The sequence below is a fragment of the Microcaecilia unicolor genome, chromosome 1 (assembly GCF_901765095.1).
Source record: "Microcaecilia unicolor chromosome 1, aMicUni1.1, whole genome shotgun sequence".
Classification (NCBI taxonomy): Eukaryota; Metazoa; Chordata; class Amphibia; order Gymnophiona; family Siphonopidae; genus Microcaecilia; species Microcaecilia unicolor.
Genome location: NC_044031.1, coordinates 129,953,912 through 129,970,094, shown reverse-complemented (window position 1 = coordinate 129,970,094; position 16,183 = coordinate 129,953,912). Strand labels below are relative to the sequence as shown.

Here is a 16,183-nt window from a genome sequence, read left to right as displayed (position 1 = left end):
TAAAGGTCATGCTCTGAAAATTTATGCCCCTAATTTATGAGCATAATTTACGCTCCTAAATTAGGAGCATAATCTATTTTGGAGTATAGAGTGAGAGCATAAATTTAGGAGCATAAATTATGCTCATAAATTAGGAGTATAAATTTAGGAGCATAACCTTTATAGAATAAGGCCCTTGGTGTGGAAATCTATAGCACTTAACCTCAAGGGAGTGTGGATGTGGGACAGATTTGGGCAGGTTAGGGGCATGCTCAGCACGCACTCACTCACTAAGGTTCTAACATACTGTCAGTTACACATGCAACTGCATCATTAAGAGGCCTTTTTACAAAGCAGCAGTAAGCCCAACGTGGGCTTACCGTATGCTATGTGGGAGCTACCACCGGCCCAACATAGCTGCCTGTAGTAGTTCCGGCTTGACTCTGTGCCATTTCTGGTGCTCTGGGAATTTATTTTTGTAGCGCAGTGCTAACCCGGCCGGCGGTAATCGGGCATCATTGCGCGCTGTCCGGTTACTGCCGGAGCCCTTACCGCCACCTCAATGGGTGGTGGTAAGTGCTCCCCACTGCATGCCACGCAATAAGAGATACCTTACTGAATGGAAATTTTTTTTTTTGGGGGGGGGGGGGGGGGGGGGGGCATTTTACCCACTGCAGTAAAAAGGGCCTGGCTTGTGGGGAAAAACAGCCCCCGCTGCTACCGCAGAGCCCTTTTCCTGCAGTTTAGTAAAAGGATCCCTAAGTTGTGGTCATTTACACCAGCCATTAACATGGAGAGCAGCTGTGAATAAGTGCTCGCATGTAAATGCCCACAGTTTGCTAATGTTCTATAATGGCAATTTCATATTAATGTAGAATTCATGCTTAGCATGCGGCATCCTAGTGTTTTAAGTTTTGGCAACCTTTACAGAATTACCCCCTATATGTCAAATGACTGGATCTAAAATCAATGAAACAAAAGTGAGGATGTTATAATGCATTTCTATTGCTCCATGGTGCGACCGCACCTCGAATATTGTGTTCAGTTCTAGTCGCCGCATCTGAAAAAAGATATAGTGGAATTAGAAAAGGTACAAAGAAGGGTGACGAAAATGATACAGGGGATGGGACGATTTTCCTACGAGGAAAGGCTGAAGCGGCTAGGGCTCTTCAGCTTGGAGAAGAGATGGCTGAGGGGAGATATGATAGAGGTCTATAAAATAATGAGTGGAGTAGAACAGGTAAACGAGAATCATTTGTTTACTCTTTCCAAAAATACTAGGACTAGGGGCATGCAATGAAGCTACAAAGTAGTAAATACGAATTGGAGAAAAGTTTTCTTCACTCAACGTGTAATTAAACTCTGGAATTTGTTGCCAGAGAATGTGGTAAAGGTGGTTAGCTTAGTGGAGTTTAAAAAGGGTCTGGACGGCTTCCTAAAGAAAAAGCCCACAGACCATTATTAAATTGACTTGGAGAAAATCCACTGCTCATTTCTGGGATAAGCACTATAAAATGTATGGAGCCTTTTTGGGATCTTGCCAGGTATTTGTGACCTGGATTAGTCTGTCCCAGTGTGGCAATACTTATGTACTTATGAGTGTCATAATGTAGCACATTGCATAAATAACTGTACTTTCAAAGCTGTAGAAAAATAAGTTAAAAATACAATACCTCGTTTAAATTTATATGTAAAGGGATTTTCATACGAAATGGGTGCATCAACCCCATCTATACATTTGACCACTTTTTATGCATACTGAATTTCTTTACTTGTTTACAGCTCTTTAAATATTCACTATACATCTATTACAACCTTGCAGCCTTTTCTTAATCCATTTGATTACCATGAAATTCATTATAAAATATAATTTAAAGGAGGAAGTGACATCAGCGAGTGGAATGGCCGCCTAAGCTGAGAGCTCTGAGCGACCCACGGGGACAACGCGAGATAGAGCCCGATTAGGGGTTCGATGTGCAGATAATAAAATCGAGCAGAGTCAGCAGTGCAGAGCGGGGAGAAGGTGAATGCGATCGGGATCAGGGGCGTTAGATCTCTCGTGATTTGCCTTCCCAAGCTTGAAGACAGCGTGAACGGGAAACAAGATGGCAGCGCACAACCGGCAGGAGCGGACAGAACATGCATCCCCTGCAGCAACTGTTTCCACGGTAGAGAATTAGATTGAGGGAGCAGACCGAAGGGAGCCCGAGGCAGAGTAGTGGCCCGACTGGAAGCAATGGCTGCAAAAAATAAAGTTTGAAAGCGATGCGGGGGGACCTGGTGACTCTTGGAACTGATTTGAAAGGTGAGATACGGGAACTCAGGTCCAGAATTGAAGAGGCAGAAACCCGGTTAGATTCCCAGGCGGAGGTGATAGATGCTATAGACCGCCAAGTTTTTGAAGTCCAGGCAGCTCACCAGGAAGTCCTAGATAAGTTGGAGGACTTAGAGAACAGCAGCCATAGATGCAATTTGCGATTTAGAGGGCTGCCAGAAACCCCTGCTTACTTGAACTGTGAAGAGACAGTACAAAAGATAGTGAGCGATCTACTGGCTGCGTGTGGCACAGTAAAGGGCAGAGACGCCTGCAGTGGCAACAATCGGCAACTAAAGTCACCTGACTATAAAGGAGGCAGACCCTGAGGAGAAGTCTTCGATTTTCCTTCTATTCTCTTTCACTCGAATTGGCGAAAGAACCATCTAGCCAAAGGAGTGAGATACTGGTAAAAGAGAACCTGGTTTGTTTACTGGCAAACAGGAGGGCCAGATCTGCCGTGAAAGTACTTCGGGGTGATGTATGTTGATGTTCTGTATACCTGAGTTATACTATTATATTGTTACATTGAGAGTATAAAAAAAAAATAATTAAAAAATAAATCCCCCACAAGATATCTGCATCACATATCTGAAATAAATGTAACAAACATTATAGGGAATAGATCTGGTACAGCAATTTAAAGTGCAGCAACAATCACTATAAAGACAAAGAAAAGATACCTCAAGCTCTTCTCTTCCTCTCTCTTCCAAACGTTCCATTTTAGCTTTTTCCTTCTCCAAAGCCCACTGCAACTCTCGCATTTTCTTCTGTTCATTTACCAATGTATCATTTAACCTTTCCAGTTCGGTTGCCTTCTCTGCCACCTCCAGCCTAACAGAAAAAAAAACAGCTAGTCTGAATTATATACAAAGCTATACAGAACTGATGCTTAAGTTTTGGCAACAGTATTTATACTTATTTCTTTAATTCAATGCATTATTCCTAGGGTGACATCACACAAACCAACCTTTGGCTCAGTTATACTGAATACTTTTAGGGGTATGTTTACTAAGGAGCACTATACTCAGTGCACCTGAACGCAACTCACCTTGAGCTCTACTGAAAAAGGTGTGAGCAAAATCCTAAATAATAATAATAGGCGCATTAGCGTTTTGTTAATGGTTGACGCACATTAAACGCTAATGTGCCCATAGGAATGTATTGGCATGTTAGCATTTAACCCGCCTTAATTTTATTAAAGGCATGTTAAAAACGCTAACGCACCTTAGTAAACATACCTCTTAAAGTGTTGATTTTAAAATATTTTATAAACAAACACTTCTTATACAGCAAACTAATACAGTGCTTTTATCTTTACCAATAAAGGTAGTTGTATCACTTAGCACTAGGACTGACATCATGTTATCTGTACTAGATACAGCTTTAAATTATTTTTTTTCTATTAACAGGACTTTTTTTAATGTCTTATAAGACAGAAAAAGTATTGTGGTTGCCATCTTGGTTCAATGGGATATATAGAAATAAAAGTGTACAAGTAGGTTGTAGATGATATTTTATTGGACTAACAATAAATTTGTGATTAGCTTTAGGTAAGAAATTCTCATTTCACATTAGGCCAATGCAGATGAAGAGAGCCTACAGATCTAGGATGAATATGGCTCAAGATTTTCCGTCTTTGGATAAGCCAAATTTCAATTTATCCAACCAAAAGCCAGACAAATTGTAAAGCTTCCTCAAGAAATGTATTGCTTCACTACAGACAGCTACATTACTGCACCTTACACCTTTCTAAAAAGAAACCTACTTTCTTAAACCAACTTAGGCTCAGATGCACAAAACTTAATGAGTCAGCAAGATTTATTTATTTATTTGTAACATTTATACCCCGCACTTTCCTACTCATTAGCAAGTTCAATGCGGCTTACATAGTAAATCAGGTTGACAAAAAAAACAGATGCTTTTTATACTGGTTCTAGCCAGTTTAGCGAGCACAGAGTTCAGCAAGACATGCACAAAGGGGTTCTGCGTGCCGAGTCTGAGGCAATTACATAGTAACATAGTAGATGACGGCGGACAAAGACCTGCATGGTCCATCCAGTCTGCCCAAGACAAACTCATATGTGTATACCTTACCTTGAATTTGTACCTGTCCTTTTCAGGGCACAGACCATATAAGTCTGCCCAGCAGTATTTCCCGCCTCCCAACCACCAGTCCCGCCTCCCATCACCGGCTCTGGTACAGACCGTATAAGTCTGCCCTCCCCTATCCTCGCCTCCCAACCACCACCCCCTCTTCCCCCCACCTACTCTGCCACCCAATTTCAGCTAAGCTTCTGAGGATCCATTCCTTCTGCACAGGATTCCTCTATGCATATCCCACGCATGTTTGAACTCCGTTACCGTTTTCATCTCCACCACCTCCCGCGGGAGGGCATTCCAAGCGTCCACCACCCTCTCCGTGAAAAAATACTTCCTGACATCTTTCCTGAGTCTGCCCCCCTTCAATCTCATTTCATGTCCTCTCGTTCTACCGCCTTCCCATCTCCGGAAAAGATTCGTTTGCGGATTAATACCTTTCAAATATTTGAACGTCTGTATCATATCACCCCTGTTCCTCCTTTCCTCCAGGGTGTACATGTTCAGGTCAGCAAGCCTCTCTTCATACGTCTTGGAACGTAAATCCCATACCATCCTCGTAGCTTTTCTTTGCACCGCTTCCATTTTTTTAACATCCTTCGCAAGATACGGCCTCCAAAACTGAACACAATACTCCAGGTGGGGCCTCACCAATGTCTTATACAGGGGCATTAAAACCTCCTTTCTTCTGCTGGTCACTCCTCTCTCTATACAGCCTAGCAATCTTCTAGCTATGGCCACCGCCTTGTCGCACTGTTTCGTCGCCTTCAGGTCCTCAGATACTATCACTCCAAGATCCCTCTCCCCGTCCGTGCCTATCAGACTCTCCCCGCCTAACACATACGTCTCCCTTGGATTTCTACTCCCTAAGTGCATCACTTTGCATTTCTTCGCATTGAATTTTAATTGCCAAACGTTAGCCCATTCTTCTAGCTTCTTCAGATCTTTTTTCATGTTGTCCACTCTGTTGGAAATCTTGGTGTCATCCACAAAAAGGCAAACTTTACTTTGTAACCCTTCGGCAATGTCACTCACAAATATATTGAACAGAATCGGTCCCAGCACCGATCCCTGAGGCACTCCACTACTCACCTTTCCCTCCTCTGAGCGAACTCCATTCACCACCACCCTCTGGAGTTCGCTTGCTTCCTGTGCTCCTCTGAAGAGCAGGGCTTGTAGCATAATCTACTTTCAACTACAGACCATTTCTGCTCATTTTCCAATAGCGTGGCACAAAGCCCCACCCCCTTGTGACATCATCAGCGCCTTCATCACGCTCTCATGGAGGAACCTTATCAGTGTGCAGAGTTTGAAGCACTTCTACCATCCTGTCTGCTTCCTGTTCTCCTCTGAAGAACAGGGTTTGCAGCATAATCTATTTTCAACTACAGACCCTTTCATGCTCGTTTTCCAACAGTGTGGTGCGAAGCTCCACCTCCTTGTGACATCATCTTCATCACGCTCTCTCGGAGGAACCTTATCAGCATGCCGAGTCTGAGGCGCGCCGCCTCAGGGGCACGCTTAAGGGGCGTGTCACGCACCTTAGTGTGCACATTTGTGGGCAACTTTAGGGATACTGGAGGTGAAGGTACTGGTCAAAAGACCCTTTTGTAAAGGCATCATGTCTTGGTTGCTACTATTACAGCTGTGTTATCTAGGGATGGGATGGGAGAAAAATTGGAAGTTGGAAAATGTGGGGGAGTTAGTGAGTTTATCAATACCAGCAATACAATCAGGTTAAAAACGAATACGCCACAGGAATAGATTAAGTAGAGATTTGGGTAATTTGGCAGATTGTATGTCATCATGTATACGAATCCCAGAATTGGTATGAGGTGTTAGACCTATTCATGATAATGTTGGGAAGAAAAGACTGACAGACAAGGGTAGGTGTATAATATACCCTTCCGTTATTTCCAGGGTTCCTACTGAAGAGGACTATGGGTCAATTGACTGCTTGTATTTAAATGCGCGCTCAGTCTGTAATACAGGGGCGTAGCCATGGGCGGGCCCAGGCCCAGCCACTTTTGCTCCAGGCCCGCCCACCCTAACTAGCCCCAACCCAACCAGTGGCGTAGCTCTCCCAAGCGAGGCTCCAATCTTTTCCTGCCTCTTCTGCCTGCTCTCCCCGTCCGCGTGGTCTGCTCACTTTTACTGCCCTGAAGCACCATTCTCCCTCCAGCACCGGCAATTCCCAAAGTCAGCCTTCTGCCAGTGTGCGTTGTCGGGGCCTCTCCTTAGGCGCGTCCCACCTACTCTGCAACTTCCTGTTTTCTGCAAAGGTGGGACGCGCCCCTGAGGAGAGGCCCCAACAACGCACGCAGGCAGGCAGAAGGCTATGGGAATCGCCGGTGCTGGAGGGAGAACGGCGCTTCAGGGCAGTAAAAATGACCAGACCACGCAGACGGGGAGAGCGGGCAGAAGAGCGGAGAAATGCAAAACTCAGGAGGAGATGGAGAAAGCGCTGTCCAGGTAGGCCAAGGAAGGAGAGGGAAGCAGATGCCGGGGGGGGGGGGGGGGGGGGCAGAGGAAAATTTTTTAAATAACTGTACAGGGGTAGGGTTGGGAAGGGGGCCCACCCAGGTTAACTTGGGGCCCACCCAAAATGGCAGGTCTGGCTACGCTCCTGATTCCAGCATCTCCCTCTCTCTCCACTCTCTGTTCCCCATCCATATCCATCTTCTGCTTATTTCCTGTCTATTTGACTTTTTTCTCTCCAAGTCCAGTGTCATTCCCTCTTACTCCCTCTCTCTCCTATCCATAACATCCCCTCTGTGTCTCTGTCCCTATTCCCCCATGTTCAGAATTTGCTGTGTCCCCATCCCTTCCCATGTTCTTCACTCTTCTTTCTCCCTTTCTCCTGCACTCCAAACCCAGGGCTAATATCTCTCTCCCCTGCTTCATAGTACTGCATCTCGTTCTCCTCCTCCCCTGATCCAGCTTTTTCCCAGTCTCCTCTCCCTCATGCATCCCACCTTTCTCTTCCCTCCTTCTTGCTTCCCTTAGATTTAGCATCACTCTCACTCCTTTCTCCACTCCACTTTTCCCATTCCCCTGCCATTGATTTCCTTCCTTTCTCTACCACCCTTTCCCCTTAGATGTGGCATCGCTGTCTTCACCCCCTCTTCCCCTTAGATGTGGCATCACATCACATCGTCTTCTATCCACCCCTCTTTCCCTTTGGTCTGTCTGTCTGGCATCACTCCCCCCCCCCCCCGGACTAGTGCAGTATCACTCCTCAGTCCACGCCCGCTTCTGCATGCCGCCAAGATTCCAGGCCCGCCAGCAGCGTCTCAGCGATGAAAGTGCTGCCTTCTGCCTGCCCCGGAAGCACCCTCTATGCAGCTTCCCTTGTAGACAGGACGCTGTCCAGAGAAGGCTTCCGGGGCTGGCCGAAGGCAGCACTTACATTGCTGACGGTGCCGGAAGCCTTGAAGTTTAAAGACCTGCAGAGTGGGGCAGGCATGGAGCGAGGAGGGGAGAGTGATACCACATTAGTCGGGGGGGGGGGGGAAGAACACCCATGCAGCACTGCACCAGTTGTGGAAGGGGATGACGACGACACCCATGCAGTGCAGCACCACACCGCACCAGGAGGGTAAAGGTGGCAGCACCGCACCAGTCAGGGGGAGAAAGACATCCATGGCAGCACCCCCTCACGACCTGCACCCGGGGTGGTCCTCCCCCACCGCCCCGCCCTCGGTATGCCACTGAAATGGTCATGCCACAGGAAGGAGAAAAACAGTCCAAGTGGCATACAGCCGCAGCTATCAAAACAAGGAACCCCACAATCTGGTACCTGGAGTAAACGCAGCAGAGGGCAGCAAATGCCCCTGCAAGCACAGGCATAAGCCAAATGTTGCCTATGCAGCTGGGAAAGGGCAGACCAGGCAACCGTGTGGAGACGTTGCCCCTTTGCTAGAGGCGAGAAGGAAAAAGGGCCAGCCCACGCCAGCATAACCAAGACCTCAGAAACAGAAATGAGCTGCAGACTAAAAATATAGCCGGGACGAGTAGCCTGGAGAAAGCCAGTGAAGAGAAGGCTGCTAGGGAAGCCAAGAAGCCAAGAGTGACCTGGGAGCAGCAAGGTCAAGGCTTTTTCTGTGCAAGAATTCACCATGCGAGAAGGAGCTGAGACACGAAACCACAAAGACAGACAAAAAACCTCTGCCAATCAAGGGAACCGGCGCCTTCCGCACCACAATGGCCTGAAAGCTGCAAAGACAGAATAGAAGAAAGAGCAATCCATTATTGCAGCCTGTCACCAAAATGGCTGCCGCCGACTGAAAAGAGGTACTGTAAAAAAAAAAATAAAAAAAAAAAGCCAGCCAAAATTGCTCCCGTGTAGGCCCAATGGTATTGTCCCAAAAACATAGGCAAAACCCCACTCAGGCTGCTCAAAAAGAAATGCTGTACCACCGCAGGTGCACCAACCCGAACAGTACAAATCTGACAGAGGGGAACAACGAAAGTTCATACTCACAATTTTGCCGGCCCTATCAGTACCCACAGGCCTTCTAATTCCTACCAGGTGGCTGAATCCAGACAGCTGCAGGAGCACAGAGATGCCCCCTCTCCTCCAGAATGCCACATCAGCAGAAATCTGCTCTCTTCTACCACTTTTTTCCAAAGTTCTGTGAGGAGGAGGAGGAGGAGGAGGAGGAGGGAGGAAGTGGCAGGAGAAAGTGGTAATTCCCTTATCCCTTATTTGTCCTTTCTGTCTTGATTAGATTGTAAGCTCTATCGAGCAGGGGCCATCTCTTAGATGCTAAGTGTACAGCGCTGCATATGTCTAGTATCACTATAAAAATAAATAGTAGTAGGGGGAAGGACCTGGCACCACCTAGTGTACCTCGAGTCAGGGACTTCTACTGGCCTAAACACCCCCAAGAACAACTGAACCAGGGAACCCAGAACAGGAGCCACAGAAGCAGGAGAAACCAGGAGGTTGTGAGAGACCGTCCACCGCCTGCTGGAGATAAAGAATACTGATTGACCAAGGAGCATACCATCCTATGTGGCAGAGTTCAGTTTGGTACTCTCTATCTCTACCTGCTGGTTGAGAGTCATAACACACGAGACTCTGGATTCGTCTGCTGCTGACGACAAGGAAAGCCACAATACAGTTCAGTTAATTAGAACAGAAGGCTACGTGATGCTCTAACACAGAGCTCGTCATTTTAAACAACGGTTAGAAACAACCAGTGCATTTTTTCTAGCAAAAAAGGTGCTGGTACTCAAATGCCAGGCCACCCTTCAGGGGTGGGGTGATCACTGACAGGCTCATTTTCGAAAGAGGACGCCCATCTTTCGACACAAATCGGAAGATGGGCGTCCTTCTCACGGGGTCGCCCAAATCGGTATAATCGGAAGCCGATTTTGGTCATCCCAACTGCTTTCCGTCGCAGGGACGACCAAAGTTCAAGGGGGCATATCGGAGACGTAGCGAAGGTGGGACTTGGGCGTGCCTAACACATGGATGTCCTCGACCCATAATGGAAAAAAAAGGGCGTCCCTGACGAGCACTTGGACGACTTTACCTGGTCTGCTTTTCTTACCACCAAGGCACAAAAAGGTGCCCGAACTGACCAGATGACCACCGGAGAGAATCAGGGATGACCTTCCCTTACTCCTCCAGTGGTCACTAACCCCCCCCCCCCTCACCCTCTTAAACTAATCATCCTACCACCCAGCAATGCATTAAGACAATCCCGTTCGGGGAGCACGTGACGTGATGAGCTGAGCGGACGTGCACTGCTTTAGCTCCTGGGCCCTCGCTCCAGAAACTGCTCAAATACTGCAACACGAGTGATTAAAAAGGAAAATTAAAACTGGCGTACCTTTATGGACAGATATCTTAAACAGTCTCCAACCAGAATGGCGCTACGAACGGGGAAAAAAGAAAAGGAGAAAAGTAAAGTGTCGGCGCCAGACCCGAAAATGGCGGAGGACCCGCTTCCGGCGCACCCAAATTTTACAGCGTCCCAACTCGAACAATTAACGCTAGCAGTTGCAAATGCCTGGCAGCCAAAATGGGACGCTTTAGACTTAAAGTTGGACGCTTTCCATACGAAGTTAGAAGGTTTGGAAACCCGAATGGAGGATGTGGAGACCAGGGTGTCCGCCCTGGAAGATGACTCACAAGGCTACAGCACAGACCTGCGGGAGGTAAAACGGCAGCTTCAAGAGCACATGGATAAATTGGAAGATCTTGAAAATTGCTCCCGCAGGAACAATGTGCGGATAGTGGGCCTTTCTGAGAAAATTCCTGACAAAAACCTGGTGGATTGGCTCACGAGATGGTTATCTAAGGAATTGGCCTTGACAGACTCTTTTGGACAACTGGTCATTGAAAGGGCACATAGAATTGGTCGAAACAGAGAAAATCAGGAGCGCCCAAGAGTGGTGGTTGCGCGGTTGCTCAATTATCGTCATAAAATGGAAGTCCTACAGGGATTCAAGATACGCAGAGGCGAATTAAAACACGAAGGACGGCAAATCCTGATATTTCAGGATTACTCAACTGGGGTACAGGAGAGACGGCGCAAATTCCACCCTATATGCTCATCGCTGGCCCAAAAACAAATTCGATTTGTCTTGCAGTACCCAGCCTCCCTGAAAGTGCAAGTTCAAGGACAATGGCAGACTTTTAAATCACTGGAAGAAGCAAAAACAGGCCTCCGAGATCAAGGCATGCTAGATGGAGACTAAAGATGTTGGTAATATAAAGGGGACTAGATTCCCAAAAAAGCCAAATGTTGCAGTAATTATAATTATAAATATGTGCTATATATAGGAGTTGGGGGCTCTCGACACGCTAGGTGCTCTCTTGCTAATTCCGGGTCTAGGCCTAGGAATCTGGCTAAAGGGTTAGAACTGTGGGGGGGGGATTAAGGGGGTTCAGGGTGAAGGGTTTATATTACCTGAACAAGTATTAGATATTAAAGAGAAGCGGAACTTATTACATTGGAATCGGGGGAAGTGTACAATGGAGCTGAGAGGTATTTTTAGAGTCCGGTCTAGAGAATGGGGTCTTGGAGCTGAAGAGACCTGTAAAACCCGGGGCATAGCATGGACACTGGGAAAGGGGTGGTTTAAAGGATGACCACTAGACTAATATCCTGGAACGTGGGTGGGATTAGTTCCCCAATTAAAAGATCTAAGATACTCTCTGCACTTAAGAGACACAGAGCAGACATTGCGTGCTTACAGGAGACACGGCTTACTGACCTGGAACATTCTAAATTACAAAAACATTGGGTTGGAGAAGTATTTGCAGCGTCAACACAGAGTCGTAGGGGGGGGGTGGCGGTGTTATTTAGAAAGGGACTCCCATATAAAGCAACAGTACTGGAGAAAGGGGCTCGGGGGGACCATATAATGTTGAAGGTTTGGTTAGCGGGGAGAATCTTGTTGCTTTTGGTATTATATGGGCCTAATAATCATGATGCATCCTTTCTCACCAACCTAGCAGGGAAATGCTTGCAAAGTCACGGTGGAGAACTGATTGTGGTTGGGGATTTCAATGCGGTCCTAGATCCCCGGCAAGATTGTTCTAGCACAAAGGATTCTCAGTATAGAGGAGTGCGGGCTAGAGAATTTCAGTCATTCACCACGACCCTTGATCTGGTAGATCCGTGGAGGATTTATCATCCAGGAGAGAAAGATTACACGCACAGGTCAAGGGCACATGGCACGTTTGCCCGGATAGACTATATTTTGCTAGCCCGCACCATGTTTCACCTAGTAGATACAGCATATATAGGTCCAGAAGAAGTGGCAGATCATGCTATGATATGGACAGATATTAAAGTTACCGCAGACACCACGGGGCAGAGAGGGTGGAGATACCCGGCGGGCCTATATCATGATCCACGGTTGCGGACACATGTGCAGCGGAATTGGGATCATTATATAGAACATAATAATTGGCATGACACACGCCAGCCCGAGTTGTTCTGGATGGCCTCTAAGGCGGTCATCCGGGGAGCTATTATAACCTATTGTAGTGCTAAGAATAAGAAGAGGGCTGCGTGCATATTGAATTTAGAGCGCCAGTTGCAGAGGGCTAAGAGAATTCATCTTCATCGCCCCACAATAGTTACTTTGGAGAATCTGAAAGCTACACAGGTGGCCCTTAATAGTCTTTTACATGAAAGAGAGTTGAGATCGGCCCTCTTTTACAAATACAAGTTACATAAATATGGCAATCGGGCAGGCAGAATGTTAGGGCGCTTAATAAAAAACTCAGGAGCCCCGAGGACAGTGACTGCATTGAAAGATAAAAAGGGGAATTTAATCACGGACCGTCAAAAGATTGGGCAAGCATTCACAGATTATTTCTCAGCCCTATACAAATTGAGACAGGTTCCCTCGGAGCGAGAGATGCAACAATATCTAGCTCAGGCAAAGCTCCCTAAAATAACAGAAGAACAGCTGGGGAACTTGAATAAACCTTTGACAATGATAGAATTACAAGCTGTGATTAAAACATTAAAGCTCTGGTCAGCTCCAGGGCCAGATGGATTTTCAGGAGAGTACTATAAAGTACTATCAGGGAAGGCCCTAGCATCTCTGTTGGAATACTACCGGGAGGTAATAGAAAAAAGGGAATTTCCACAATATGCAAATTCAGCGCTCATAACTTTAATACCCAAGCCAGGGAAAGTCATTAGATAATGTTGAATCCTATCGACCAATTTCATTGTTAAATGTTGATACAAAAATTTTGGCAAAATTGATGGCAATGAGGTTGGCGGAATATCTACCATCAATGATAGGCCCAGAACAGGTTGGGTTTGTGAAAGGCCGCCAGTCAGTGCATAATATTAGGAAAACTTTGATGGCCATGGCGGTCAGTCAACAACATGGGGCGCCCACCCTGGTATTGAGTTTGGATGCTGAAAAGGCGTTTGACCAGGTTGGGTGGACGTTCATGTACCAGACACTGGCGGCCATGGGTATAGAGGGCTGGTTCATGCACGCAGTTCAAACGCTTTATTGTCAACCCAAAGCGGGAGTGTTCATTAATGGTGTCCGGGAACCAGAGTTTACAATACAACGTGGTACTCGACAGGGTTGTCCCCTATCCCCATTGCTGTTTATCAAGACCCTGGAACCGCTACTGCGTATGGTCTCTTTGGCTCCGGATCTCCAAGGGGTTAAGTTAGCAGGGCAGGATATCAGAATTTTAGCTTATGCAGATGATTTGTTAGTAATTCTACGAGAGCCCCCACGGACTTTACCAAGGCTGTTACAGCTAATTGAACAGTATGGGAGTTACTCAGGTTTTTGTCTAAATCTACATAAATCTATGGCCTTGCCAGTGTTGCCAGGAGATCAGATAAATTGGCCGGGGACCTTCCCTTTACAGTGGACACAAAACTCTTTGAAGTATTTGGGAGTCACTATCACCAGGGATCTAACAAAGCTTTATGGACAGAATGTGCAGAGATTGTTGCAGGACACTACCAAACAGTTGGAGGTCTGGGGGAACCTACCACTCTCACTCATGGGAAGAATTGCGCTATTCAATATGGTGATGGCCCCCAGGTGGTTATACACATTCCAATCACTCCCACTGTTCCTAAAAAAGGTGGATGAACAGAAGTTGATAAAACTGGTGCAGACCTTCCTTTGGAGAAAGAAAAAACCACGACTGTCTTACTCAACATTAACTGTCCCGGTGGAATACGGAGGCCTGGGCTTGCTGAACATTAAATACATGACGGTGGCAAGTGGAATGCGCCACATAAATGATTGGTTTCGTGAAACCCAGGACTATTCGGATACATACTGTACATAGAGCTACAGCTATGTCCTGAGACGCACTTCAGTGCCTTTCTACATACGGCGGGACCTTCCCTACCATATATACTACAGCGGACAGGAATAATGAGGTCGGCGAAAGCGGTGTGGCAATGGGTTTGCAAATTACACAAATTTTCATCAAAAACTACCCCATTTTTGTCGATTTGTGGGAACCCCGCCTTTCCACCTGGAACTTTGTATCCAACCTTTCAAAGATGGAAACGTAAGGGGATGGTATATATACTGCATGCAGTTACCCTTGAAGGACGGATAAAGCCGTTCCAAGAGCTCCGGGAGGAATTTGACCTGCTCCCCTCAGATGAGTTTCATTATGGTCAGTTAAAGCACTACATACAGTCCTTGCCTTGGGAGGATCTAGCTGAAGATGTTCAAGAAGAGCTGGCTTCGGCATTTTCTCTAACAGCGCAGCAACGGGTTCCACTAAAATTCCATCATAGACATATCAGGGACACTATTCCGGAACCTGATTTTGTAAAGTTGCTAACCCAGTGGAAAGAAGATATTCCGTTGGACCTTACAGTAGCACAATTTAAAGCTTATATTTTGACTATGAAGAGTCATATCATTATGATGTCGCACTGGGAGATTCAATATAAAGTGGCACTCAGGCTCTACATCCCCCCTAGGAGGGCTTTCCATATGGGGGTCTCTCCGTGGGGGGAGTGCCCTAAATGTGGGGAAGCTGGAGCCACCTTGGGGCATATGCTTTGGACATGTGGAGGCATAGCTAAATTTTGGAAACAGCTTACACAATATGTCTCTTCTATTTGGCGGGCCAGGTGGAAATGTGATTCGGGATTGTTGCTGGGTCACCCGGTGTTTATCCATCCAGTACCAAAGGGACTTACAGCTTTCGTACGCAAGGCTACCGTGACCGCCATGCAGGTGATTTTGTCTGAATGGGTGACCAGTCGATACCCATCATACTCTCAATGGCGGACACGTATGATTTTGCTGATGCGGATGGAAAGGACGAGAGTGGTTGACTTTAGCTCCAGGACAGGATTGCGGTTCCAGAATATATGGAGCCCGCTGCTAAATACACTGACCCCGGTTGCGAGAAGTAGATTGTTGAATTTCTAGTCTTAAGTTCTGTTCACTTAACAGGGGGGAAGGGAGGGGATTAATGGGGAGAAGGTTGGGGGGGTTTGTTGGGAAGGGAGGGAAGGTTATAATAAACTACTTTGTTTCTGTAGATTCTAGTAAAATTACCTTACCTGTAATAATAAGGAATTGCTATTGTGACTGCAAGTGACAATGCTGTGTAGTGATACATGTACAGGATACTGATTTTGAATAAAAATGATAAACCATAAGACAATCCCGTTCATACCTAAACCTTCACTACCCAAGCTGCAAAGGTCTTAAGTATAAATCCTCATATGCTTCATCCTTCTCCTTCATCAGCTCACAACTATGGAATGCTTTGCCAAAAACTATAAAAACCATCCAAAACCATCTAAATTTCAGGAAATCTCTTAAGACCATCTTATTTGGAAAGGCCTACCCCTAGGACTCAGACTTTGTCTCCACTGCTTGATACGCTTCAATTTTATGCCAATTTTGGGCACACCCACCCTTCCCTCCTCTCCCCTGGTTTTCCTGTTCCTTTCGGTCCTTCCCCAGCCTCTCCATTATTTCTTATGTAGGTTTTATTTTGTATTAGCTTAATTTACAGGATTGGCTCTTGCCTTTCCAGTGTAATGTAAGCCACATTGAGCCTGAAGCAGTTGGGGAAATGTGGGGTATAAATGTGATAATAAATAAATAAATCTTTAAAAATATTTTGTGCCAGCCTCAAATGTCATACTCAGGTCCATCACAGCAGTATGCAGGTCCCTGGAACAGTTTTAGTGGGTGCAGTGCACTTCAGGCAGGTGGCCCCAGGCCCCCCTCCCACTGGTAAATGTGAGCCCTCCAAAACCCACCAGAAACCCACTGTACCCATATCTAGGTACC

General features: G+C 46.4%; 1 protein-coding gene across 3 annotated transcripts in view; it reads right to left on the bottom strand.

Annotated features, from left to right (window-relative positions):
- Positions 1-16,183, bottom strand: part of AKAP9 (A-kinase anchoring protein 9) — a 547,514-nt gene that overhangs the window by 63,170 nt on the left and 468,161 nt on the right. For all 3 annotated transcript variants that reach the window (XM_030200158.1, XM_030200166.1, XM_030200175.1), the window contains one exon: positions 2,977-3,127. In XM_030200158.1, coding sequence (XP_030056018.1) covers positions 2,977-3,127 — 151 coding nt within the window. The remainder of the gene's footprint in view (positions 1-2,976; positions 3,128-16,183) is intronic.